Source organism: Ornithorhynchus anatinus, chromosome 1 (genome assembly GCF_004115215.2).
Source record: "Ornithorhynchus anatinus isolate Pmale09 chromosome 1, mOrnAna1.pri.v4, whole genome shotgun sequence".
Lineage (NCBI taxonomy): Eukaryota > Metazoa > Chordata > Mammalia > Monotremata > Ornithorhynchidae > Ornithorhynchus > Ornithorhynchus anatinus.
Genome location: NC_041728.1, coordinates 180,865,453 through 180,891,102, shown reverse-complemented (window position 1 = coordinate 180,891,102; position 25,650 = coordinate 180,865,453). Strand labels below are relative to the sequence as shown.

The window sequence follows — 25,650 nt, the reverse complement described above, 5'->3', positions numbered from 1 at the left end:
TAGGCCGGGGGCTCGTTGTGGGCGGCAATGTGTCCGTTCATTCATCCGGTTGGATTTACTGTGCGCTAAACGCTTGGAGAGTACAATTCGGCAACGGGAGACGATCCCTGCCCACAACGGGCTCACGGTCTAGAAAGGGGGGTTACAATAATAACGATGATGTTGGTATCTGTTAAGCGCTTACTATGTGCAGAGCACTGTTCTAAGCGCCGGGGGAGAGGCAGGGCCATCGGGTCGTCCCGCGTGGGGCTCCCGGTGAATCCCCATTTTCCAGATGAGGTCACTGAGGCCCAGGGAAGCGAAGGGACTCGCCCACAGTCACCCGGCTGACAAGTGGCGGAGCTGGGATTCGAACTCATGACCTCTGACTCCCAAGCCCGGGCTCTTTCCACTGAGCCGCGCCGCTTCTTCTGTTTTGTCACCGTCCAGCCAGCTTTCGGGTCCATACGTTGTCACTGGGGTGGATCCCCGCTGATCAGGTCGGACAGAGTCCCCGTCCCACGGGGGGCTCGCAGTCTTCCTCCCCGTGAGGTCACCGAGGCCCAGAGAGGTGCGGTGACTGGCCCAAGGTCTCACAGCAGACAAGGGCGGAGCCGGGATGAGAACCCAGGCCCCACTGACTCCCAGGCTCGGGCTCTCTACGCTAGACCTAGGGGTCTGGGTCCCCCGTGGCGATTTTCACGGGGAGGCGTCCGGTGGTGGGATAATACTAGTAATAATTATCACGGCACTGGCCATTTCCCTCCGCTCCTCCCCCTCTCCCTTCCCCTCCCCTCGGCGCCGAACTCGTCCGCTCGACCGTCTATATTCTCGTCACCCTGTTTATTCTGTTAATGAGATGTACATCGCCTCGATTCTATTTAGTCGCCGCCGTTTTTACGAGACGTCCTTCCCCTCGCCTCTATCTGTCGCCATCGTTCTCGTCCGCCCGTCTCCCCCGATCGGACGGTGAGCCCGTCAGACGGCGGGGACCGTCTCTATCCGTTGCCGACTCGTTCGTTCCGAGCGCTTAGTCCGGTGCTCTGCACCTAGGAAGCGCTCAAGAAATACTATTGAATGAATGAATGAATGAATGAACGCTCGCCGCGTGCCGAGCACTGTGGCAGATACAAGCCAATCAGGTTGGCCACGGCCCCTGTCCCCCGTGGGGCTCATGGTCTCCATCCCCATTCTATAGATGGGGTCGCCGAGGCCCAGAGGAGTGACGTGAGCCGCCCGAGGCTCGAGCCGCTAGGAGAGGAGGGGACCCCCGGGGAGAGGCGTCGAGCGGCGGGGCGGGCCGGGGGACGTACCTGGAGGATGGCGGGGTCCCGGCCGAGGACCCGGAGGGCGAGGAGGGCGGCTTCCTGCACCGCGGGCTGGGGGTCCCGGCGGGCGACGTCCAGCAGCCTGTGCGGGGCCCGGCAGCGCAGCAGGTCCCCCCCGAGCCCCCCGGGCCCCAGGCGGCCCAGGGCCGAGGCCGCGTGGCGCCGCGTCGGGGCCTGCGGGTCGCCCAGCAGCCGGGTCAGGCCGGGCACGGCCGGCGCCAGGCGAGGGGCCAGGGGTCCGGCCCGGCGGGCGGCGCTGCCCAGGGCGAAGGTGGCGCTGCGGCGCAGGGCGGGGTCCGGGGCCTCCAGCGCCCGCAAGAGCGGGGCCAGCAGGCCGCCGCGCTCGCCCAGGGCGCGCAGCACGGGCCCCCCGTGGCGGACCGTGTGGCCCAGCAGCACGCAGGCCCGGGCCCGCACCGGAGAGTCCCGGTGGCCCAGGAGGCGGCGCAGGGGCCGGTAGGTCCGGCCGGGCCCGGCCAGGAGGGCCTGCAGGAAGGGCGGGCCGCCCGCGGCCGGCGGCCGCACGGCCCGGGCCAGCAGCGAGAGGAGGTCGGAGGTCAGCGGCGGCCGGTCGCCCAGGAGGGCGGCCGACAGGAAGGAGGAGGAGGCCGGGAGGGAGGAGGCCGCGGCTACGAACTGACCGAGGGAGGCCGGGTCGCTGAGGGCCAGGCGGGTCAGCAGGCTCACGGGGAGGTCCGTCTGGGCCAGCGGGAGGTGTTCGCAGCACACCTGCGGAAACCCGTCGACGGGGGTCAGCGAGCGCTCCCTCCGATCCTTGTCTCCTCGCCGAGTCGGACTTCCCCGGCGCTCGGTCCAGTGCTCTGCACGCGGTGAGCGCTCGGGAAATACGACCGGACGGAGGAATGATCGCGACGCTGTCCGTTAGGCGCTCGCTACGCGCCAGACAGCGGGGCGGACGCGAGCAGATCGGGTCGGACACGGTCCCTGACCCACGTGGGGCTCACCGTCGCCGTTTTCCAGATGAGGGAACTGAGGCCCGGAGAAGTGAAGTGACTCGCCCGAGGTCAACGCGGCAGGCGACCGGCAGGGCCGGGATCAGAACCCCTGACCTTCTGACTCCCGGGCCCGGGCTCTGTCCACTACGCCGTGCCGCTTCTCTACATTCAATAGTACTTATTGCAGCGCTTACTACGTGCAGAGCGCTGTACTAAGCGCTTGGAATGGAAAGTGCGGCAACAGACGTACGTGCAGGGCACCGTACTGAGCACCCAATAATAATAATCATACGGAGGCGGCGCGGTTTAGCGGCAAGAGCCCGGGCTTGGGAGTCAGGGGGCGTGGGTTCTAATCCCGGTTCCGTCGCCTGTCGGCTGGGTGACTTTGGGCCAGTCGCTCCGCTTCTCTGGGCCTCGGTTCCCTCATCTGGAAACTGGGGCCGAAGACCGAAAGCCCCTCGTGGGATAACCTGATTACTCCGTATCTACCCCGGCGCTTAAAACGGTGCTCGGCCCAGAGTGAGCACGAAACGAATCCCATCGTCGTCATCGTCGTCATTACTATTAAGCCCCATTTTCCAGGAATATAACAACAATAATAATAACGTTGGTATTTGCTAAGCGCTTACTATGTGCCGCGCACCGTTCTAAGCGCCGGGGTAGACACAGGGGAATCAGGTGGTCCCACGTGGGGCTCACAGTCTTCATCCCCATCTTACAGAGGAGGGAACTGAGGCACCGAGAAGTGAAGTGACTTGCCCAAAGTCACACGGCTGACAAATGGCAGAGCCGGGGTTCGAACCCACGACCTCTGACTCCAAAGCCCCGGCTCTTTCCAGTGAGCCACGCCGCTTCTCTAATGTTGGTATTTGTTAAGCGCTTACTATGTGCCGCGCACCGTTCTAAGCGCCGGGGTAGACACAGGGGAATCAGGTGGTCCCACGTGGGGCTCACAGTCTTCATCCCCATCTTACAGAGGAGGGAACTGAGGCACCGAGAAGCGAAGTGACTCGCCTACAGTCACACGGCCGACAAGTGGCAGAGCCGGGATTCGAACTCACGAGCCCTGACTCCAAAGCCCGTGCTCTTTCCAGTGAGCCACGCCGCTTCTCTTTTTTCTGTTGTGCTCTCCCAAGCGCTCAGAACAGCGCTCCGCACCCGGTAGGCACTCCGGAAATACAGTCGACTGACTAGATGGACAGACTGCTTCTCAACGGACACGACTCTCACCGCGAGCAGGGAACGTGTCCGTTATATTGTTCCATTTCGCTCTCCCCAGCGCTGGGCCCAGTGCTCTGCGCACAGTAAGCGCTCCGTAAGCGCGCTCCACCGCCTGACTGACCGGATCTCTTCGACCTTTCTATAGATCTAGAGATCTGACTCTAGATCTCTGGATCTATCTGTAGGTAGATATTTTTGATTTAGTATTCATCGAGCGCTCCCTACGTGCAGAGCACCGGACTGAGCGCTTGGAATGGACAAACCGGTACCAGACAGAGACGGTCCCTGCCCTCCGACGGGCGCACGGTCTGATCGGGGGAGACGTAGCTTCCCAACAGCTACGCCGTTCGCGGTGGCACGGTGGGCGTTGCGTCGTCCTCCCCCGAGCGCTCAGCCCAGTACTCTGCGCACGGTGAGCGCTCGGGAGAGACGACCGACCGAACGGCGCGACGAGCGGATACCTGCAGCAGGCGGGCCGCGACGTGCGAGCCGTTGAGGCCGGCCAGGAGGCCGGCGAGGTGGTCGGAGCCGCCCTCGTCCAGGGCGAAGGGGACGCAGAGGATCTGGCACACGGTGAGCACCACCGCCGGAAGGGCCGCCGAGCCCCGGGGCCTGGGGAGGACCGGAGGGGAGCCCGGGTCGGAGGGATGACGAGGTTGGCATTCGTTAAGCGTCCACTCTGTGCCAAGCACTGTCCTAAGCGCTGCGGGGGGATACCGGGTAACCAGGTTGTCCCCCGTGGGGCTCGCGGGCTTCATCCCCATTTGACAGATGAGGGAACCGAGGCGCAGAGAAGCGAAGCCACTTACCCCAAGTCACACGGCTGACGGGTGGCGGAGCCGGGATTCGAACCCAGGGCCCCTGACTCCCAAGCCCGGGCTCTTTCCACTGAGCCACACCGCTCATCATGTGCAAGGCGCCGTACCGAGCGACGGGGTCGGGTACGGCCAAGATAAGATAGGGTAAGGTGAGATAGATGGGATCACCGGGTCCTTCCCGGGGGGGGGGGGCTCAAGGTCTAAGTAATAATAATGATGACGATAATAATAATGTTGGTATTTGTTAAGCGCTTACTATGTGCAGAGCACTGTTCTAAGCGCCGGGGCGATACAGGGTAATGGGGTCGTCCCACGTGAGGCTCACGGTTACTCGTTCATTCATTCGATAGTATTTACTGAGCGCTTCCTACGTGCAGAGCACTGTACTAAGCGCTTGGAACGAACAAGTCGGCAACAGAATCCCCATTTTACAGACGAGGTCACTGAGGCCCAGAATGACGATGGTATCCGTTAAGCGCCTGCTACGTGCCAAGCACCGTTCTAAGCGCTGGGATGGATACAAGCAAATCGGGCTGGATTCGGTCCCCGTCCCCCGTGGGGCTCCCAGTTTCAATCCCCATTTTACAGATGAGCTCCAGGACCGTGAGCCCGTTGCGGCCGGGGGACGTGTCTGACGTCGCCTCGGACTCTCCCGGACGCTTGGCGCGGTGCCTGGCGCACAGCAGGCGCTCGATATACACGATTAAAAAGAATCGGACTAACGAAGTCGCGGGTGACATTTTCCAGATGAGGAAAGGAGGAGGGAGACGAGGTACCGGAGCCCCAATTTCCAGATGATGAGGAAACCGAGGCCCAGAGAAGTGAAGTGACTTGCCCAGGGTCACCCCGGAAGGTTACGCGGCGGAGGCGGGATGAGGTCCCCTGCCTCCCAGGCCTGGGCTCTCTCTAACTAAACCCTGACTAAGCCCCACTTTTCCTCTTCTCCCGCTCCCTTTCTCCATCCCCCCTCCCAGCCCCGCACCCGCTTACGTCCACGTCCCTCGTTTCTTTCTTTCTATTCTCGTCCGTCTCCCCCTCTAGACCGTCGGCTCGTTGCGGGCGGCGGACGGGTCCGTCTACTTGTTGCGCTGTGCTCTCCCAAGCACTCGGTCCAGTGCTCTGCCCACAGTCAGCGCTCAATAAATACGACGGACCGACCGGCCGACTCTTTCCGCTAGGCCGTGCTGCCGGATCCCCGGCTCGCCCCACCTTCGAACCCCTCCGGGCATCCCACCTCCTCCGGGAATAATCACGTTAATAATAACGTTGGTATCCGTTAAGCGCTCGCTATGGGCAGGGCACCGCTCTGAGCGCCGGGGGAGACACGGGGGAATCGGGTCGTCCCACGTGGGGCTCCCGGTCTTCATCCCCATTTTACAGATGAGGGAACCGAGGCCCGGAGAAGTGAAGCGACTCGCCCACAGTCACACAGCCGACGAGTGGCGGAGCTGGGATTCGAACTCGTGAGCCCTGACTCCGAAGCCCGCGCTCTTTCCACTGAGCCACGCTGCTTCACTCACCCCTTCCCCCCTCTCCCCTCCCCACAGCCGAGCCCCCTTTCCCTCTGCTCCTCCCCCTTCCCCTCCCCTCGGCGCTCTGCTCATCTGTCCATATTTTTATTCCCCCATTTATTTTCTTAATGAGGTGTCCGTCCCCTTCGTTCTATTCATCGTGACGATGTCGTCTCGTTTTTGCCCGTCCGCCTCCCCCGATCAGACCGCGAGCCCGTCGTCGGGCGGGGACGGTCTCTATCTGTGGCCGAATCGTCCATTCCGAGCGCTTAGTCCAGTGCTCTGCACAGAGTAAGCGCTTAACAAATACCAACATTATCATCATCGGATACAAGCGAATCGGGTTGGACACGGTCCCTGTCCCACCAGGGGATCCCAGTCTTAATCCCCACTTTACAGATGAAGTCGCTGAGGCCCGGAGATGGGAAGTGACTGGCCCGAGGTCACCCAGCGGACCAGTGGCAAAGCCAGGATTAGAAACCCCCCGTCCCCTAACTCCCAGGCCTGTGCTCTAATAATAATAATAATAATGTCGGTATCTGTCAAGCGCCTACTACGTGCCGAGCACCGTTCTAAGCGCCGGGGGAGACGCGGGGGAATCGGGTCGTCCCACGTGGGGCTCCCGGTCTTCATCCCCATTTTCCAGATGGGGTCACTGAGGCCCGGAGAAGTGAAGGGACTGGCCCACAGCCACCCAGCCGACAAGCGGCGGAGCCGGGATCCGAACCCGTGACCTCTGACTCCCAAGCCCGGGCTCTTGCCACTGAGCCACGCTGCTTCTCTGAGACCAGGCCGAGCGCTCAGTACAGCGCTCCGCCCACGGTAAGCGCTCACTGAATCCGATCGATCGACCGACGGACAGGTGAGGCCCGGAGCAGGGAAGGGACTCGTCCAAGGTCACCCGGCGGACGAGCGGCAGAGCCGCGATTAGAGCCGGTTCCCCCGGGACTCCGAGCTTTCAGGCTGAGGCTCTGGGGCCCGCCTCGGTTTCCCCGACCCGAGCCCGACCTCCCTTTCGCACCCCAACTTCTCTCCCTTCCCGTCCCGCGTCCCGCCAGCTCCTCCTCAAGGACGCCGGCCCCCGGGCCCCCCGGGCCCCCCGGGCCCCCCGGGCCCCCCGGACCCCCCGGGCCCCCCGGACCCCCCCGGCCGACTCACGCCCGAGACAGCTGCAGGAGGAAGGCGGGATCCAACAGGTGGCCGAGCGAGGCGAGGACGTGGCCGCGGGGCTGAGCGAGGACGTGCAGGCAGAGCGGCGCCTCTTTGGTGAAGACGCACAGCGCCAGGTTAAGCACCGTCACCAGACCTGGGGCACAGAGGGGCGGGCCGGGGGCTAACGAGAACTCCGGTACCCGCTAGGCGCTCACTACGTGCCGAGCACCGTTCTAAGCGCCGGGGCAGAGACGGGTTGGGTCGGACACAGTCCCTGTCGCGCGTGGGGCTCACGCTCTTAATCCCCCTTTTACAGATGGGGTGACTGAGGCCCGGAGAAGTCGAAGCAGCACGGCTCGGTGGCGAGAGCCCGGGTTTGGGAGGCGGGGGTCGTGGGTTCGAATCCCGACTCCGCCGTGTGTCAGCCGGGTGACTCTGGGCGAGTCACTTCACTTCTCCGGGCCTCGGTGACCTCATCTGGAAAACGGGGATGAAGACCGGGAGCCCTACGTGGGACCGCCCGATGACCTCGTATCTCGCCGAGACCAGCGCTTGGCACCTAGTGAGCACTTAACAAATACCAACGTTATAATCATTATCATCATCATCATCATCAAGTGGCCCGCGCGACGTCACCCAGCGGGCCAGCGGCGGAGCCGGGATTAGAACCCAGGCCTCTCCGACTCTCAGCCCTGGGCTCTAGCCACCAAGCCACATTCGTCCTCTACGCTGTGAGCTCGTCGTGGGCAGGGATCGTGTCTACTTATTGTTCTACTGTCCAGTGCTCTGCACCCAGCAAGCGCTCAATAAATACGACTGAACAGACTGAATGCTACTAGGCTCACCGAGCCTGTGGCACAGGGAGCCGAGCGTGGACTCGGTGGTTACTACCGGTCTCCCGTCATTCGGTCGTTCATTCGATCGTACTTACTGGGTGCAGAGCGCTGTACTAAGTGCTTAGGAGAGGACGATATAATAGTAATGATGATGGCATCCGTTAAGCGCTTACTCCGTGCAGAGCACTGTTCTGAGCGCTGGGGGAGATCCAGGGTGATCAAGTCGTCCCACTTGAGGCTCCCAGTCTTCATCCCCGTTTTCCAGACGAGGTCACCGAGGCCCGGAGAAGTGAAGTGACTTGCCCAGAGTCACACGGCCGACGAGCGGCGGGGCCGGGATCGGAACCCCCCGACCTCTGACTCCCCAGCCCAGGCTCCTTCCCCTGAGCCCCGCTGCTTCTCAATATAATAATAATAATAATAATAATAATAATAATGTTGGCATTTGTTAAGCGCTTAACAGATACCAACATCTTTAAGTGGCAGAGCCGGGATTCGAACCCACGACCTCTGACTCCCCAGCCCGGGCTCTTTCCACCGAGCCACGCTGCTTCTCTGATGTAATAATGTTGGTATCTGTTAAGCGCTTACTATGTGCCGAGCACCGTTCTGAGCGCCGGGGTAGACGCGGGGGAATCGGGTCGTCCCACGTGGGGCTCCCGGTCTTCATCCCCATTTTCCAGATGAGGGCACCGAGGCCCAGAGAAGTGAAGCGACTCGCCCACGGTCACCCAGCTGACAAGTGGCGGGGCCGGGATTCGAACACATGACCTCTGACTCCCAAGCCCGGGCTCTTTCCACTGAGCCACGCCGCTTCTTCCGTTTCGTCACCGTCCAGCCAGCTTTCGGATCCATACGTGGTCACAGACACGGATAGAAATCAACAGATGGCCGCAGAAGGGAGCGGGGGATGAGGACTCGGAAGGGGGGGGCGGTGGGTCTGGGGTCTCTACCTCGAGGCGAGATGAGGGTCCAGTCGGGGTCCGCGGGGGCCGGGCCGGGGGGCGGCGGGGCGGCGTCCGGGGCGGAGGGCAGCCGCAGGGTGACGGAGAGGCGGTGCCACAGGGCCGTCCACAGCGCCGAGCCCGGGAGGTCCCGCAGAGGGTCCGCCTCGCCCTGCGCGGGCCGGGGAGCCCCCGGGGGCCGGAGGCCGGAGGTCAGGATGGGAGGGCCGGACCAGCCCGCGTCACCGCGATCGCACAGAAGGTGACGGACCGCGCCACGGCCGAGCAGCGGGGCCCGGCGGCGGGAGGCCGGGCCGGGGAGTCACAGGACGTGGGCTCCGATCCCGGCTCCGCCGCCGCTCTGGGCCTCGCTGACCTCGTCTGGGAAATGGGGACGGAGCCCCGGAGCCCCCCCGGGGGACCACCCGACGACCTTCAATCACGCAGTGAGTGCTCGACGGACACCGTAATCACTATCAGCGACGATAACGCTAATGACGATGGGATCGGAGTGCTTAATAGGTGCCAGATCGGGGCGGACGCCGTCCCGATCCCCGTTTTACAGATGAGGCGACTGAGGCCCAGAGGTTGTTACTATCATCATTAATAATATTGACAATGACAACTGCGGTATTTGTTAGGTGCTTACTGGGGGGCAGGCACCGTCCTAAGCGCTGGGGTGGAGACGAGCCGATCGGTTCGGAACCGGTCCCCGTCCCACGTGGGGCTCGCGGTCTCCATCCCCATGTTCCAGATGAGGGAACTGAGGCCCCGAGAAGTGAACCTGCCCGAGGTCACACGGCAGACAAGTGGCGGGGTCGGCATTAGAACCCATGACCTCCCGACTCCCAGGCCCGGGCTCTACCCACTAGGCCGTAGCTGCTTCTCAGGCGGGGAACCCGGGGGATGGGTCCCGTTCCCGGTCTGAGCGTCCCGGTCCTCCCTCCGCTGCCAGTCAAACCACGGGGCCCGGGCTCCGGCCGGGGGAGGCCCTGCGTCCGTCGGTCGTATTTACGGAGCGCTCACTTGTGTGCGAAGCACCGGACTGAGCGCTTGGGAGAGTGCAACGGAACGGTAAACGGGCACGTTCCCCGCCCGCAACGACCTGACAGTCTAGACGGGGAGACAGATATGAACAGAAAGAAAGAAATGAGGGAGAGGGACCTGTGCGGGGCGGGGGGGGGGGGGATGAAGGAAGGGAGCGAGTCGGGGCGACCCCAAAGGGAGCGGGAGATGAGGAAAAGCGGGGGCTTGGTCAGGGAAGGCTCCCGGGAGGAGGTGGGCCTCCGGGAAGGCGTCGAAGGAGGGGGAGAGGAACTGTCCGGGGGATTCGAGGAGGGAGGGCGTTCAGAGACGGGACGTGGGCCGGGGGTCGGCGGGGAGAGAGACGAGATCGAGAGAAGGTTGGCGTTAGAAGCCCCGGGGGCGGGGGTGTCAGCGCGCCGGGAAAACCGCCTTCCCCGGCGGGCTGGGCCTTCTCTTCTCCTGGCCCCTGCGGCTGCGGGGGCGGCGGGTTCTGGGGGGCCGGGGGAAGAGGGGGAGGCCTGCCTCGGCGGAGGGGAGCCCTGCGGGGCGGGTGGAGGAGGGAGGGTTTCGTTAATGAGACGTACATCACCCCGATTCTATTTATTCGCTATCGTTTGAATGACACGCCCTTCCCCTCGATTCTATTTACTGCCACTGTTCGTGTTAATTAACGTCGGCATCCGTTAAGCGCTTACTCTGCGCACAGCACCGTTCTAAGCGCTGGGGTAGATACAGGGCAATCAGGTCGTCCCACGGGAGGCTCGCGGTGAATCCTCATTTTCCAGATGAGGTCACCGAGGCCCGGAGAAGCCCACGGTCACCCGGCTGACGAGTGGCGGAGCCGGGATTCGAACCCGTGACCTCCGACTCCCAGGCCCGGGCTCTTTCCACCGAGTCCCGCTGCTGCTCTGTCTGTCCGTCTCCCCCCCCCCCCCCCGATCAGACCGTGCGCCCGTCGGAGGGCGGGGACCGTCTCTATCTGTTACCGATGTGTCCGTTCCAAGCGCTTAGTCCGGTGCTCTGCACGTAGCGAGCGCTCGATAAATAGGATTGAATGAATGAATGAGGGTTTGGGAGCCCCGACCCTCCGCCCGGGACTCAACCCCTTTGCCCGTCCCCGGCCGGGTACCTCGGACACCAGCCGCAGCAGCAGGAGCAGAAGGCCGTCGAAGAAGCCGGACAGGTCGGGCGGGGTCACGTGCAGCTGTGGAGGACGAGGGGTGAGGGGGGAAGCGCGTTGGACCCGGCAGGAGGGATCAGATGCAGCTCGGGAGGAGGGGGATGGCGGTTGGCGATGAGGACGGCGTCCGCTAAGCGCTCACTAGGTGCCAAGCCCCGTTCCAAGCGCTCAGGTAGATACAGGGTAATCGGGGGGGGGGGGGGTCCCACGCGGGGCTGACGGTCTGAAATCCCATTTTACAGATGAGGGACGGTCTCTATCTGTTGCCCATTTGTCCATTCCAAGCGCTTGGTACTGTGCTCTGCACATAGGAAGCGCTCAATAAATGCTAATGAATGCATGAATGAATGAATGAAGACATCTCTCCTTGGCCAAGCCCGTCGTTGGGCAGGGATGGTCTCCATCTGTTGCCGAACTGTCCATTCCAAGCGCTCGGTCCGGTGCTCTGCGCGTAGTAAGCGCTCAGTAAATACTATTGAATGAATGAACCTCAAACTTAACACGTCCAAACCGGAGCTCCCCATCTTCCCGCCCAAACCCGTCCTCTCCCGGACCTGCCCGTCCCCGTAGACGGCACCGCCGTCCTTCCCGGCTCACAAGCCCCCAACCGCGACTCCCGGCTCTCATGCGACCCGCCGACCCCATCCGTCACTAAACCCCGTCGGTTTCTGGTTCTCTGGGCCGTCGGCTCGTCTCCGGACCGCGAGCTCACCGTGGGCGGGGGGACGTGCTGGCGGTTACACCGTACTCTGCCGAGGGCTCGGTACCGTGCTTTGCCCAGGGTGAGCGCTCAATCAGTACGACTGAATGAATTCCACCCTCGCAGCATCGCCCAAATCTGCCCTTTCCTCTCCAGACTATCGCGTTAATTCATTCAATAGTATTTACTGAGCGCTCACCACGTGCAGAGGACTGGACTAAGCGCTTGGAATGGACAATTCGGCAACAGATAGGGACCGTCCCTGCCCAGCGACGGGCTCACGGTCTAATCGGGGGGTTGATCCAATTATTTATCCTATCCTGCCTCGATTACCGTATCAGTCTCCTCGCCGACCTCCCTGCCTCCTGCCTCTCCCGACTCCAGTCCGTACTTCACTCCGCCGCCCGGATCATCTTTCCGCAGAAACGTTCAGTCCGCGTCTCCCCGCTCCTCGAGACCCTCCGGTGGTCTCCCACCCACCTCCGCATCGAACAGAAACTCCTCGCCGTCGGCTTTAAAGCCCCCCATCCCCCGACCCCCTCCTCCCTCACCTCCCCGCTCTCCTTCTCCAGCCCGGCCCGCACGCTCCGCTCCTCTAATGCCAACCTCCTCACCGTTCATTCATTCAGTAGTATTTATTGAGCGCTTACTAGGTGCACAACACTGGACTGAGCGCTTGGAATGGACCACTCGGCAACAGATAGAGACCATCCCTGCCCGTCGACGGGCTCCCGGAGATCCCGTCGCCAAGCTCTCGGCCCCGTCCCGCCTCTGGCCCGGAACGGCCGCCCTCCTTCTACCCGACAGACAGTTTCTCTCCCCGCCTTCAGAGCCTTCCTGAAGGCCCATCTCCTCCAAGAGGCCTTCCCTGACTGAGCCCTCCTTTCCCCTTCTCCCGTCCCGGGGTCGTGGGGGGCGACCGGGAAGGGTTGGAGAGGGGCCGGGGCCAGGGTTCTGTGGTTTTCGTTTTTAGATGGTATTTGTCCGTTCATTGCTTCATTCAATCGTATTTATTGAGCGCTTACTACGTGCAGAGCACTGGACTAAGCGCTTGGAATGGACAATTCGGCCATAGATAGAGACAATCCCCGCCCGACGACGGGCTCACGGTCTAATCGGGGGAGACGGACGGACAAAAACAACATAATCGCGATACACAGAATCAAGGGGATGTATTTGTTAGGCACCTCCTATGTGCCAGGCACTATACTAAGCTCCGGGGTGGATCCAACCTAATTAGGTTGGACGCCGTCCCCGTCCCACGTGAGGCTCACAGTCTTCAACCCCATTTTCCAAATGAGGAAACCGAGGCCCAGAGAAGTGAAGTGACTCACCCAAGGTCCCACAGCAGCCAGGGTGCAGAGGCAGGATCAGAACCCAGGTCCTCTGACTTCCCAGGCCTGGGCTCTTTCTTGTAATAACAACGATAACGATGGCGTTTGTTAGGCGCTTACTACGTGCCTGGCACTGTTCTAAGTGCGGGGGGGGGGGGGGGGGGGGGGGGGGGGGGGGGGGGGGAGATACAAGGTCATCAGGGTGTCCCACGTGGGGCTCACGGTCTTCATCTCCATTTTACCGATGAGGGAACCGAGGCCCGGAGAGGTGAAGTGACTGGCCCAAAGTCACCCAGCCGACAAGTGGCGGAAGCGGGATTAGAACCCACGACCTCCGACTCCCAAGCCCGGGCCCTTTCCACTAAGCCACGCTGCTTCTCCGTCAGTCGACGGCATTTACCGAGCGCTCACAGTGTGCAGTGCACTGTTCTGAGCGCTTGGAAAGTCCATTATAACAATAAACACGCCCTCCCTGCCCGCAACGAGCTGTCCGTGAGGTCGTGAGTCATTCATTCGACGGCACTGAGCGAGCGCTTGCCCTGTGCAGAGCACTGTCCTAAGCGCTCGGGAAGTCCACGAGAACGATCACCCGACCCATTCCCTGCCCCCAACGAGCCGCCAGTCTAGAGCAGCAGCGTGGCTCAGTGGCAAGAGCCCGGGCTTGGGGGTCAGAGATCGTGGGTTCGAATCCCAGCTCGGCCCCTTGTCAGCTGGGTGACCGCGGGCCAGTCACTTCGCTTCTCTGTGCCTCGGTGACCTCGTCTGGAAAATGGGGATGAAGACGGGGAGCCCCACGTGGGACGACCCGACGACCCCGCGTCTCCCCCAGCGCTTACGACGGTGCTCGGCACGTAGTAAGCGCTCAACAAATACCAACGCTGTTATGGACAGATACCAACGCTATCGCACGATTATAGAGGTGGCGGGTCGGTCAGCGGGGCGACCCTGGGGGCTCCTCCCGCGTCCCCCCGGCTTCCTGGGCGCCCCCCCACCTCGGACGAAGCCCCTCCCCAGCCCCCGGCGACCTCTCACCTCCGCAGGGGCCGACAGGGCGTAGGTGGCGGCGGCCTTCCACTCCTCCGGCAAGGGGGTGCGGGCCGGCCCCGGCCGCCTCAGCTGGGCCAGGATCCCCGCGGCAGCCCCCTGACGGGGTGGGGAGAAGGGGCACGGGCGGAACGGGGCGACGGGGGGGGGGGGGGGCTCCCCCCACCGCCCCGAGCCCGGGACATTTTGCCTCGGGGCCCCGGAGGTCCCGACCGGGAGGCGGACCCCCCAGATAGAGCCCGTGTTATTAATAACGACAATGGTAACAATTATATATATATATATTTATATAACAATTAGAGAAGCAGCGTGGCTCAGTGGAAAGAGCACAGGCTTTGGAGTCGGAGGTCATGAGTTCGAATCCCGGCTCTGCCCCTTGTCGGCCGCGTGACCGTGGGCGAGTCGATTCGCTTCTCTGGGCCTCGGCGACCTCATCTGGAAAATGGGGATGAAGACCGGGAGCCCCACGTGGGACATCCTGATTCCCCTGTGTCTCCCCCAGCGCTCAGAACAGTGCTCGGCACGTAGTAAGCGCTTAACAAATACCAACATTATGAATAACAGCAACGGTGGCAGCCATGGGGCGGAGGCGGGATTAGAACCCAGGTCCTCTGACTTCCCAGGCCCGGGCTCTCTCTTGGAAAGATAATGAAGCAGCGCGGTTCGGTGGAAAGAGCCCGGGCTTGGGAGTTACAGGTCCGTGGGTTCGCATCCCGGATCTGCCACTCGTCAGCTGGGTGACCGTGGGCAAGTCACTTCACTTCTCTGGGCCTCAGTGACCTCAGCTGGAAAAATGGGGATGAAGACTGGGAGCCTCACGTGGGACAACACGATGACCCTGCATCTCCCCCAGCGCTTAGAACGGCGCTCTACACAGAGTAAGCGCTTAACAGATACCAACATTATTATTGAGAAGCAGCGGGGCTCAGCGGAAAGAGCCCGGGCTTTGGAGTCAGAGGTCATGGGTTCGAATCCCGGCTCCGCCCCTCGTCGGCCGGGTGACCGTGGGCGAGTCACTTCACTTCTCTGGGCCTCAGGGACCTCATCTGGAAAATGGGGATTAAGACTGGGAGCCCCACGTGGGACAACCCGATCCCCCTGCGTCTACCCCGGCGCTTAGAACAGTGCTCGGCACACGGGAAGCGCTTAACAGACACCAACGTTATCGTTATTATAACGATGGCATTTGTTAAGCGCCTACTACGTGCCGAGCACTGTTCTAAGCGCTGGGGGAGATACGAGGTCATCAGGGGGTCCCACGCGGGCTCACGGTCTTCGTCCCCGTTTGACAGGTGAGGGAACCGAGGCCCAGAGAAGCGAAGTGACTCGCCCGAAGTCACCCAGCAGACAAGTGGCGGAGGCGGGATTAGAACCCACGACCTTCCGACTCGCAAGCCCGGGCTCTTTCCGCTGAGTCACGCCGCTTCTCGTGTCGGGGGGGCGATGGGGGGGCTCGTCTCCCAGGCACCGACTGCCCCTCCCCGAACCCCGGGACAGGCCGATTCTGACCTCGCCCCTTTTTTATGGTACTTGTTAAGCGCTTACTATGTGCCAAGCACCGTAAGAATGATAATAACTGCGGTATCTGTCAAGCTCTTACTATGTGTCAGAACCTGTGCTAAGCGCTGGGGTGGATCCAACCAAATCGGGTTGGACCCAGGCCCTGTCGCACGTGGGGCTGGCAAGCTCCATCCCCATTTTCCAGACGAGGGAACCGAGGCCCGGGGAAGCGAAGCGACCGGCCCGAGGTCACCCAGCAGACGGGTGCCGGGGGCGGCATCGGAACCCGTGGCCTTCATCCATTCATCCGACAGTATTTATCGAGCGCTACGCGCGCAGCACCGTACTAAGCGCTCGGAATGGACAACTGGGCGACTGAGAGAGATCATCCCTGCGCGACGACGGGCTCGCGGTCTAATCGGGGGGCCTGGGCCCTCCGGGCCGTGCCCGCCTCCCTCGGGGGGCTTGCGGGGACCCCGGGCGGGGGGGGGGACGGACGGACGGACGGACGGACGGACTCACCACCAGAGGGACGAGGGGCGAGGAGAGGAACAGAGAGGTCGCTCGGCTCTCCAGCGGCTCCAGCCTGCGTCGGGGGAGACACGGGGCACCGGCGGGGTGGGGGGCGGTCCCCGGGAGACCCCGGCCCGCCCAGTCGCGCCCCGCCGCCGTCCGGGGGGCCGGGGGCGGAGGGATGGGGGGGTCCCGGGCTCACCTCGGGGGCGGCTCCGGGAGCCTCAGCAGCAGGAGGGACAGCAGGAGCAGGGAGACTTCGGCCGTCCGCTCCGCCTCCCACGCGGGCACCTGCGGGGAGGTCGTCATTCTCTCCTATTTACTGAGCGCTCGGCGCCGGACTAAGCGCTTAGGAGATACGAGCGTCAGCCGTCGCCGCTCCGCGGGGCCCCCGCCCATGTCCCCCCACCACAAGCCACAGCCTAATAATAACCGCGGTATCTGTTAAGCCCTTACCACGGGCCAGACACCGTACTAAGCGCTGGGGCGAACACAAGCAGATCGGGTGGGACCCGGTCGCCCCGCGGGGCTTCACGGTCTTCATCCCCATCTGCCGGACGAGGGAACCGAGGCCCAGAGGAGTGAAGTGACCGGCCCGAGGTCACCCAGCGGACGAGGGGCGGGGCCGGGATGAAGACGCAGGTCCTTCTGACTCCCAGGCCCGGGCTCCGGCCACTAGGCGGTTCTGATCCCGGCCCCGCCCCTCGTCTGCTGGCCACCTTGGGCGAGTCACTTCTCTGCGCCTCGGTGACCTCATCTGGAAAATGGGGATGAAGACTCGGCGCCCTATGTGGGACAACCTGATGACCGTGCATCTACCCCGGCGCTTAGAACAGGGCTCGGCCCATAGGAAGTGCCCAACGGATGCCACGATCATTATCATCGCTAGGTCGACGCCGCTTCTCGTGCCTCATCCCCCTGAGGATGCCTCGCTGCCCAGCCCCGAGGTCTCCTCCGGGAAGCCTTCCTAGACCCTCCTGGGAGCTCACCTCCTCCGGGCGGCCTTCCCAGACTGAGCTTCCCCTTTTCCCTCCGCTCCCTCTCTAACCCCCCCTTCGCCTCCCCTCGGCCGAGCCCCCTTTCCCCCCTTTCCTCTGCTCCTCCCCCTCTCCCTTCCCCTCCCCTCGGCGCTGTGCTCATTTGGATAGATTTTTATTCCCCTATTTATTTTGTTAATGAGGTGTCCATCCCCTGGATTCTATTTATCGCGATTAAGTTGTCTCGTTTCTGTCCGACCGTCTCCCCCGATTAGACCGTGGGCCCGTCAGTGAGCGGGGATGGTCTCTATCTGTTGCCGAATTGTTCATTCCAAGCGCTCAGTCAAGTGCTCTGCACATACTAAGCGCTCAATAAATACGACTGAATGCACGGACCGGCCTCACTCCCCTTCTTAAGAACCTCCAGCGGTTGCCCGTCCACCTCGGCAAAAAACAAAAACTTCTCACTCTGGGCTTCGAGGCCGTCCATCCCCTCGCCCCCTCCTACCTGTCCTCCCTTCTCTCTTTCCCCCGCCCACCCCGCAGGCTCCGCTCCTCCGCCGCCCGCCTCCTCGCCGTCCCCCGTTCTCGCCTCTCCCGCCGTCGACCCCCGGGCCGCGCCCTCCCTCCTCGCCTCCGCCAAACTCATTCTCTTCCCCTCTTCGAAACCCTACTGAGAGCTCACCTCCTCCGAGAGGCCCGCCCGGACTGAGCTCCCCTTTTCCCTCTCCCCCCCCCTTCACCTCTCCGCAGCCAAACCCTCTTCTCCCCCCTCTCCCTCCGCTCCTCCCCCCGTCCCGTCCCATCCCCTCGGCACCGTACCCGTCCGCTCGACTGTCTGTATCTTCATCACCCTATTTATCTTGTTAATGAGACGTACATCGCCCCGATTCTATTTATCCGCTATCGTTTTAACGAGACGTTCTTCCCCCCGACTCTATCTATCGTTATCGTTCTCGTCCGTCCGTCTCCCCCGGTGAGACCTTGAGCCCGTCAGAGGGCGGGGACCGTCTCTATCTCTTACCGATCTGTCCATTCCGAGCGCTCAGTCCGGTGCTCCGCACCTAGTGAGCGCTCGATAAATCCTATCGAATGAACGAATGAACTCCGCTCCGCCAGTTGGGCGGCGGCGGCGACCGGGGTTGGGGGCGGTTGGCGTCCCCGTGGCTGTCCCTTGCCCTCCGACCCCCTCGGCGGCCCACCTCCCCGGCCCACCTCCCCGGCCCTGCCCGGTCGGTCCTCCCCGGGCGCCCGGGACGGGGTCTCCGGGTCCGGGGGCGCCGGGAGCGGGGCGGGCCCGGGCGGAGGAAGCCGCGGGGACCCCAGCGGCCCCGAGGAGGGAGCCCTTGGCCCGCCCGGACCCCCGCGGGAGCCCCCACCTCCCCGGGCGCCAGCAGGCGCAGGAGCAGCTCCAGGGTCTCGGCCTCGTGCTCCAGCCGGCGGCACAGCTCCCCGCTGACCTGACAGCAGCCGTACAGAACCTGGGCACCGGCCGGGGGCCGGGGAGAGGAGGGGGCAGAGCAAGGGGGAGGGGAGGGAGAGGGAAAGGAGGAAGAGGAGGGGAGAGAGGAGGGGGAGAGAGGGGAAGGAGGATGGGGGAGGACGGGAAGGAAGAGGGAGGGGGAAGGAGGAGGAGGGGGAGAGGAGGAGGAAGAGGGGAAGGAAGGAGGAGGGAGAGGAGGGGAGGAGGGGGGAGAGAAGAAGGAGGATGAGGGAGGGGGGAGAAGACGGAGGGGAGGACGGGGAGGAAGAGGGAGAGGGGAAGGAGGAGGTGGGGGGGAGAGGAGAAGGAAGAGGGGAAGGAAGGAGGAAGGGAAGGAGGGAGAGGAAGGGGAGAGAGGGGAAGGAGAATGAGGGGGAGGAGAAGAGGAGGAGGGTTGGGGGAGGAGGAGGGGAAGGAGGAGGAGGAGGGAGAGAGAGAGAGGAGGGAGGAGGAAGGGGAAGAGGGGGAGAGGAGGAGAGGGAAGGAGGGAGAGAGGGGAAGCAGGATGAGGGGGAGGAAGGAGAGGAGGAGGACGTGGGGAAGGAGGAAGAGAAGGGAAAGAGGGGGAAGAGAGGAGGATGGGGAGGAGACGGAGGAGGAGGAGGAGGAGGAGGAGGAAGAGAAAGGGCAGAGGGGACGACGTCAGACCCAACGCGCCCCCCCAGAGCCAGCGCGCCATCCGCAGCCCCTTCCTCTGGGGAGTGCGGACGGAGGCCCCGGGCAGCGCCGGCCGCCGCCTCGGTGGAGGCCGGGGCCCGAGGGCCGGCCCGCCCTCCCGGGGAGCCCCTCGGCAGGTGGGGCGGGGGCTGGGGCCGGGGGGCAGGTGGGGCGGTACCTTCAGGACGTGCAGGGAGAGGCCGGGGTCCCGCAGGGCCGACAGGAAGCCGGCCCATCGCTGACCGCTGGCCCGGGCGAGGTGCCGGGCCAGCCGCTCGCAGACCTGCAGGGGGAAGATGCGGCGGGCGCCCTCTGACCTCACCTCTGACCCGGCCCCCACCCCCACCCCCACCCCCGCGGGGACGGGGAGAAGGGGGGCAGGACGGGGTGCGGGGAGGACGGGACAGGGACGGGGGCGTCTCGGACCTGCTCCTTGGTCTCCCGGCAGAGGGGCCGCCCAATGGGGACGGTGCAGACGACGGCCAGCGCCGCGGCCAAGGCGACCGCTGCGTCCCGTCCGGCCCGCTCCTCCAGAGGACAGCTGGCCTGCGAGCTTCCTGGAGGAGGAGGAGGAGGAGGAGCAGGAGCAGGAGGAAGAAGAGGAGGAGGAGGGAAGGGGGGGGGAGGAGGAGGACGAGGAAAGGGAGGAGGAGGAAGAAGAGGAGGAGGGAAGGAGAAGGAGGAGGGGGAAGAGGAGGAGGAAGAGGGGAATGAGGAGGAGGGGGAAGAGAGGGGAAGATGAGGGGAGAAAGGAGGAGGAGGAGGAAGAGGAGAAGGAGCAGGAAGGGGAGGAGGAGAAGGAGGAGGAGGAGGAAGAAGAGGAGGAAAAGGAGAAGGAGGAAGACGAGAAGGAGGAGGAGGAAGACGAGAAGGAGGAGGAGGAGGAGGAGGAGGAGGAGGAGGAGGAGGAGGAGGAGGAGGAGGAAGAGAAGGAGCAGGAAGGAGAGGAGGAAGAGGAGGAGGAGGAGGAAGAGGAGGAGGAGGAGAGGGGAGTGAGGAGGGGGAGGAAAAGGAGAAGGCGCACGAAGGGGAGGAGAAGGAAGAAGAATGGGAGGAAGGGGAGGAGGAGGAAGAGGAGGAAAAGGTGAAGGGGGAGGAAGAGGAGAAGGAGAAGGATGAAGAGGAAAAGGAGGAGGAGGGGGAGAGAGGAGGAGGAGGAGGAGGAAGAAGAGGAGGAGGAGCAGGAAGGGGAGGAGGAAAAGGGGGAGGAGGAGGAAGAGGGGGAGGACAAAGATGAGGAAGAGAACATCCCCTCTTTATGGTCCGACACTTCCACTGCTCCGTTGCTGATTTTGTCCGTCTCCCCCGATCAGACCGTGAGCCCGTCGACGGGCGGGGACGGGCTCTATCCGTTGCCGAATTGTCCATTCCAAGCGCTCAGTACAGTGCTCTGCACGTAGTGAGCGCTCAATAAGTACCACCGAATGGATTTTACTGTCCAGCCTGAGGGACGGTCAGCAACTTGAAGGCAGAGATGTCGCCTCCTACCTCTACCGCCCTCTCCCAAGCGCTCAGTCGGGTGCTCTGCACACAGTAGACTGGATGCCCCTCGAGGGCGGGGATCACGTCTATCAACCCTGGACTGTGAGCTCGTTGCGGGTGGGGAACGTCACCGTTCAGTGTCGTCTTGTAGTAATAACGACGTCGGTATTTGTTAAGCGCTTACTATGTGCCGAGCACTGTTCTAAGCGCTGGGGGAGATACAGGGGATCGCGTCGTCCCACGTGGGGCTCCCAGTCTTCATCCCCATTTGACGGACGAGGTCGCTGAGGCCCAGAGAAGTGAGGCGACCTGCTCGAGGTCACGGGGCCGAGAAGCGGCAGAGCCGGGATTAGAACTCACGTCCTCCGACTCCCAAGCCCGGGCTCTTCCCGCTGAGCCGCGCCGCTTCTCGGGTTGGGGGTCGTCCCCTCTCCAGCGCTTAGTCCAGTGCTCTGCACAGAGTAAGGGCTCAATCAGTACGATCGAATGAACGAATGAACTCTGCCGGACTCCCCCAGGTGCTCGCTCCGGGGCTCGGCACCAGGTAGCCTGGAAATCCCGGAGGGCCGGGGACCGTCTCTGCCGACTCCACTCGGAGAAGCGGCGTGGTGTAGCGGGTAGAGCCCGGGGCCTGGGAGTCGGAGGTCATGGGTTCGAATCCCGCCCCCTCCACCTGTCTGCCGGGTGACCTTGGGCAAGTCACTTTGCTTTGAGAAGCAGCGCGGCTCGGTGGAAAGGGCACGGGCCTGGGAGTCACGGGTCATGGGTTCGAATCCCGGCCCGGCCACTTGTCGGCCGGGTGACTCTGGGCGGGTCACTTAACTTCTCGGTGCCTCGGTTCCCTCATCGGTCAGATGGGGATGAAGACCGTGAGCCCCACGTGGGACGACCCGATTCCCCCGTGTCTACCCCGGCGCTTAGAACGGTGCTCGGCACATAGTAAGCGCTTAACAGATACCGACGTTATTATTATTATTATTATTATTACTTTGCTGGGCATCTGTTCATTCATTCGTCCAAGAGTATTTATTGAGCGCTTACTGTGTGCAGAGCAGCGTACTAAGCGTGTGGAAAGTACAGTACAGTAATAAAGAGAGACAATCCCCGCCCGCAACTGTAAAATGGGGATTCATTCATTCGTTCAATAGTATCTATTGAGCGCTTACTCTGTGCAGAGCACTGGACTAAGCGCTTGGAATGGACAGCTGGGCAACGGATAGAGACCATCCCCGCCCGACGACGGGCTCGCGGTCTAATCGGGGGAGATTATGGAGACCGTGAGCCCTACATGGGACAGGGATGCCACTTGCTTGGACTCTCCCCAGCGGTTAGTGCAGGGCAGGGTGGCTCAGTGGAAAGAGCCCGGGCTTGGGAGTCGGAGGTCATGGGTTCGAACCCCGACTCTGCCACTTGTCAGCTGCGGGACTGTGGGCAAGTCACTTCACTTCTCTGGGCCTCAGTGACCTCCTCTGTCAGATGGGGATGAAGACTGGGAGCCCCACGTGGGACGACCCGATGACCCTGGATCTCCCCCAGCGCTTAGAACGGTGCTCTGCACCTAAGCGCTTAACTACCAACATTATTGTTAACAAATGCAACGATTCCAAGCGCTCAGTCCAGCGCTCTGCACATAGTAAGCGCTTACCAAACACTATTGGATGAATAATGATCAGTTCCATTATTAGGGGATTTTCCCAAGCGCTCAATAAACACTATCGAATGCACGAATGAATAATGATCATTACCATTATTAGGGGATTTTCCCAAGCGCTCAAGCCCGGGGTCCCGCACCCCACGGGTGCTCAAACAACGCTCTGGGTGGCCCGGCCGCGGGGCCGGGGTCCAACAAGGAGGAAAGAGACGGGGGGACGGGGAGGGAGGAGGGGCCGGGGGTCCGTCTCTTACCGGGAGGCCGGGCGGGAGGGGGCCGAAGGCGGGCCGCCCCCTGGAAGAGGACGTCCAGCAGGGCCCGGGGGGCGCTCAGTAGGCTGCAGTAGAAGGACTCTGAGACGGGCCGACTGCTGTTGTCCACGGCCTGGCACAGTGCGATGAAACCCTGAGGGGGGCGATTCATTTATTTATCCAATCATTATTTAGTCCCTCGATGTGCCCCCGCTCGCGTCGGTCTCCCCCTTCTAGCCTGTCGGCTCCTTGGGGGCAGAGAATGTAGTGATGATAATAATAACGTTGGTGTCTGTTAAGCGCTCACTATGCGCCGAGCGCCGTTCTAAGCGCTGGGGGAGATCCGGGGTCGTCGGGTCGGCCCACGTGAGGCTCCCGGTCTTCACCCCCGTTTTACAGATGAGGTCACTGAGGCCCAGAGAGGCGAAGTGACTGGCCCACAGTCACCCGGCTGACAGGTGGCAGATCCGGGATTCGGACCCACGACCTCTGACTCCCAAGCCCGGGCTCTCGCCACTGAGCCACGCTGCTTCTCGTGGGTCGGAATGTGTCTGTTCTATCCTTGTACTGCCCTCTCCCAAGCGCTCAGTACAGTGCTCGGCGCTCAATAAATCCGACCGATCGATCCGACCGAGGGGCTTCGGGCTCCGAAGGGCCGGGGCTGCAGCAACGGGGATTCAGGCCAGACACCAGAAAGGCCCGACTCCCAGAACTCCCTGCTTTACCTCTCCGTCTGTGAGGCCCGCGCGGGACTTGATGGACTCGCACCCGCCCCAGCGCTTAGCGCAGCGCCTGGCACGTAGCCGGCGCTTAACGGATATCCACAGGTATGTGCCGCGCCGTCCATTCCAAGCACTTAGTACAGTGCTCTGCTTTGCACCGAGAAGCAGCGTGGCTCAGCGGCGAGAGCCCGGGCTTGGGAGCCAGAGGTCGTGGGTTCGAATCCCGGCTCTGTCGCTTGTCAGCTGGGTGACTGTGGGCGAGTCACTTCACTTCTCTGGGCCTCAGTTCCCTCATCTGGAAAATGGGGATTAACTGTGAGCCTCTCGTGGGACCAGCTGATGACCCTGTATCTCCCCCAGCGCTTAGAACAGTGCTTTGCACATAGTAAGCGCTTAACAAACACCAACATTATTATTATTATTATTAATCCCGCTTCCGCCACTTGTCAGCTGGGTGACTTTGGGCAAGTCACTTCTCTGTACCTCAGTGACCTCATCTGTAAAATGGGGATGAAGACCGGGAGCCCCACGTGGGACAACCTGATGACCCTGTGTCTCCCCCAGCGCTTACAACACAGTCACCCAGCTGCCCAGTGGCAGAGCTGGGATTCGAACCCACGACCTCTGACTCTCAAGCCCGGGCTCTTTCCACTGAGCCACGCTGCTTAAGCCCCCCGAGGGTGGGGCACATCCTCTGCCTCTCTTCAACTCTCCCAACAGCCTCATTCCGGGCTCTGCCCCCAACCGCCCCTCGGTAAATAATAATCACAATAATTGTGATATTTGTTAAGCGCTCCCTCCAGGCCAGGCACTAGAGACAAGGTAATGAGGTGGGACCCAGTCCCCGTCCCACGTGGGGCTCACAGTCACGGGAGCCAGCGTGGCTCGGTGGAAAGAGCCCGGGCTCGAGAGTCAGAGGTCGTGAGTTCTAATCCGGACCCCGCCGTGTGTCAGCTGGGTGACTCTGGGCAAGTCACTTCACTTCTCTGGGTGCCAGTGACCTCATCTGTAAAATGGGCATGAAGACCGTGAGCCCCACGTGGGACAACCTGATCACTTTGTATCCTCCCCGGCGCTTAGAACAGTGTTTGGCCCATAGTGAGTGCTTAACAAATGTCATCGTCATCATTATTATTGTCAGCTGGGTGACCCTGGGCCAGTCACTTCAGTTCTCTGTGCCTCAGCGACCTCATCTGGAAAACAGGGATGAAGACCGTGAGCCCCACGGGGGACAACCTGATTACCCTCTATCTCCCCCAGCGCATAGAACGGTGCTCGGCACCTAGTAAGCGCTCAACACACGCCATCATCATTATTATTAATCCCCATTTTCCAGATGAGGGAACTGAGGCCCCGAGACAAAATGATTTGCCCAAGGCCACCCGGCAGAGAAGCGGGGGAGCCGGGGTACCGGGGATGGCCCGAGAGGAGGGGTGGGTGGGGGAGAGGGGCAGGCGGGCACCCCTGGGAAGGAGGGGAGGGCGGGGGGCGGTTACCTTTAGGCCGTCGACTCTGAGGGCAGGGTGCGAGTCGTCCGGCTGATCCACAAGCTTCTTCAGAAGGTCCAGGAAGAGGCCAGTGGCCTCCTCAAACGCCCGCAGGCTGGGGAGAGGTGTCCGCGTTGCCCACCCCTTCCCCGCAGAGAGATGCCCACCTGGGGGGCTCCCCACCCAAAGCGGTGCCCGTCTCAAGCTGGGTGACTGTGGGCAAGTCCCTTCCCTTCTCTGTGCCTCAATTCCCTCCTCTGTCAAATGGGGATGAAGACCGCGAGCCCCCCGTGGGCCAACCCGATGACCCCGGATCTCCCCCGGCGCTTAGAACGGTGCTCGGCACCTAGTAAGCGCTTAACTACCAACGTCATTAATGATAACGGTGCCCGTCTGGTCTCCCCCTCTAGACGGTGAGCTCGCTGTGGGCAGGGATTGTCCTGTTCATTGCTGAATTCTATTTTCCCAAGCGCTTACCACAGCGCTCTGCCCACAGTACGCGCTCAATAAATAGCATTGAATGAACTGAATGAATGAATGCCCACCTGGAGGGATAGCCACCTCGAGGGGGGGGGGGCCTACCTTGGGGGGGGCCTGCCTAGGGCAATGCCCACCTGGGAGGGTACCCGCCTGGAGGGAGTGCCTGCCCAGTGGAGTGCCCATCTGGAGGGGTGTTTGTCTGGAGGGGTGTCTGTCTGGAGGGATGCCCGCCCACCCACAGGGGTGCCCACCTGAAGGGATACCCACTTTGAAGGGTGCCCACTTGGAGGGGATCCAGCCCGGAGGGGTGCCCACCCAGAGGGGCGCCCAACTGAAGGGATACCCACTCTTTAGGGTGCCCGCCTGGAGGGGATCCAGCCCGGAGGGGTGCCCACCCGAAAGGGCGCCCGCCTGGAGG

At 62.7% G+C, this 25,650-nt stretch overlaps 1 protein-coding gene across 4 annotated transcripts in view; it reads right to left on the bottom strand.

The window, feature by feature from the left end:
- The window catches only part of STK36 (serine/threonine kinase 36), a 54,216-nt gene that overhangs the window by 591 nt on the left and 27,975 nt on the right, over positions 1 to 25,650 (bottom strand). For 3 of the 4 annotated variants that reach the window (XM_029073671.2, XM_029073698.2, XM_039913517.1), the window contains 13 exons: positions 24,762 to 24,867; positions 22,547 to 22,697; positions 19,586 to 19,716; positions 19,338 to 19,442; positions 18,399 to 18,500; positions 16,245 to 16,333; positions 16,052 to 16,115; positions 14,018 to 14,128; positions 10,901 to 10,975; positions 8,755 to 8,917; positions 6,972 to 7,119; positions 3,946 to 4,096; positions 1,293 to 2,036 (listed from right to left, as the gene is read on the bottom strand). In XM_029073671.2, the coding sequence (XP_028929504.1) occupies positions 1,293 to 2,036; positions 3,946 to 4,096; positions 6,972 to 7,119; positions 8,755 to 8,917; positions 10,901 to 10,975; positions 14,018 to 14,128; positions 16,052 to 16,115; positions 16,245 to 16,333; positions 18,399 to 18,500; positions 19,338 to 19,442; positions 19,586 to 19,716; positions 22,547 to 22,697; positions 24,762 to 24,867 (2,140 nt within the window). The remainder of the gene's footprint in view (positions 1 to 1,292; positions 2,037 to 3,945; positions 4,097 to 6,971; positions 7,120 to 8,754; positions 8,918 to 10,900; positions 10,976 to 14,017; positions 14,129 to 16,051; positions 16,116 to 16,244; positions 16,334 to 18,398; positions 18,501 to 19,337; positions 19,443 to 19,585; positions 19,717 to 22,546; positions 22,698 to 24,761; positions 24,868 to 25,650) is intronic. The other variant, XM_029073684.2, reaches the window with a different exon arrangement.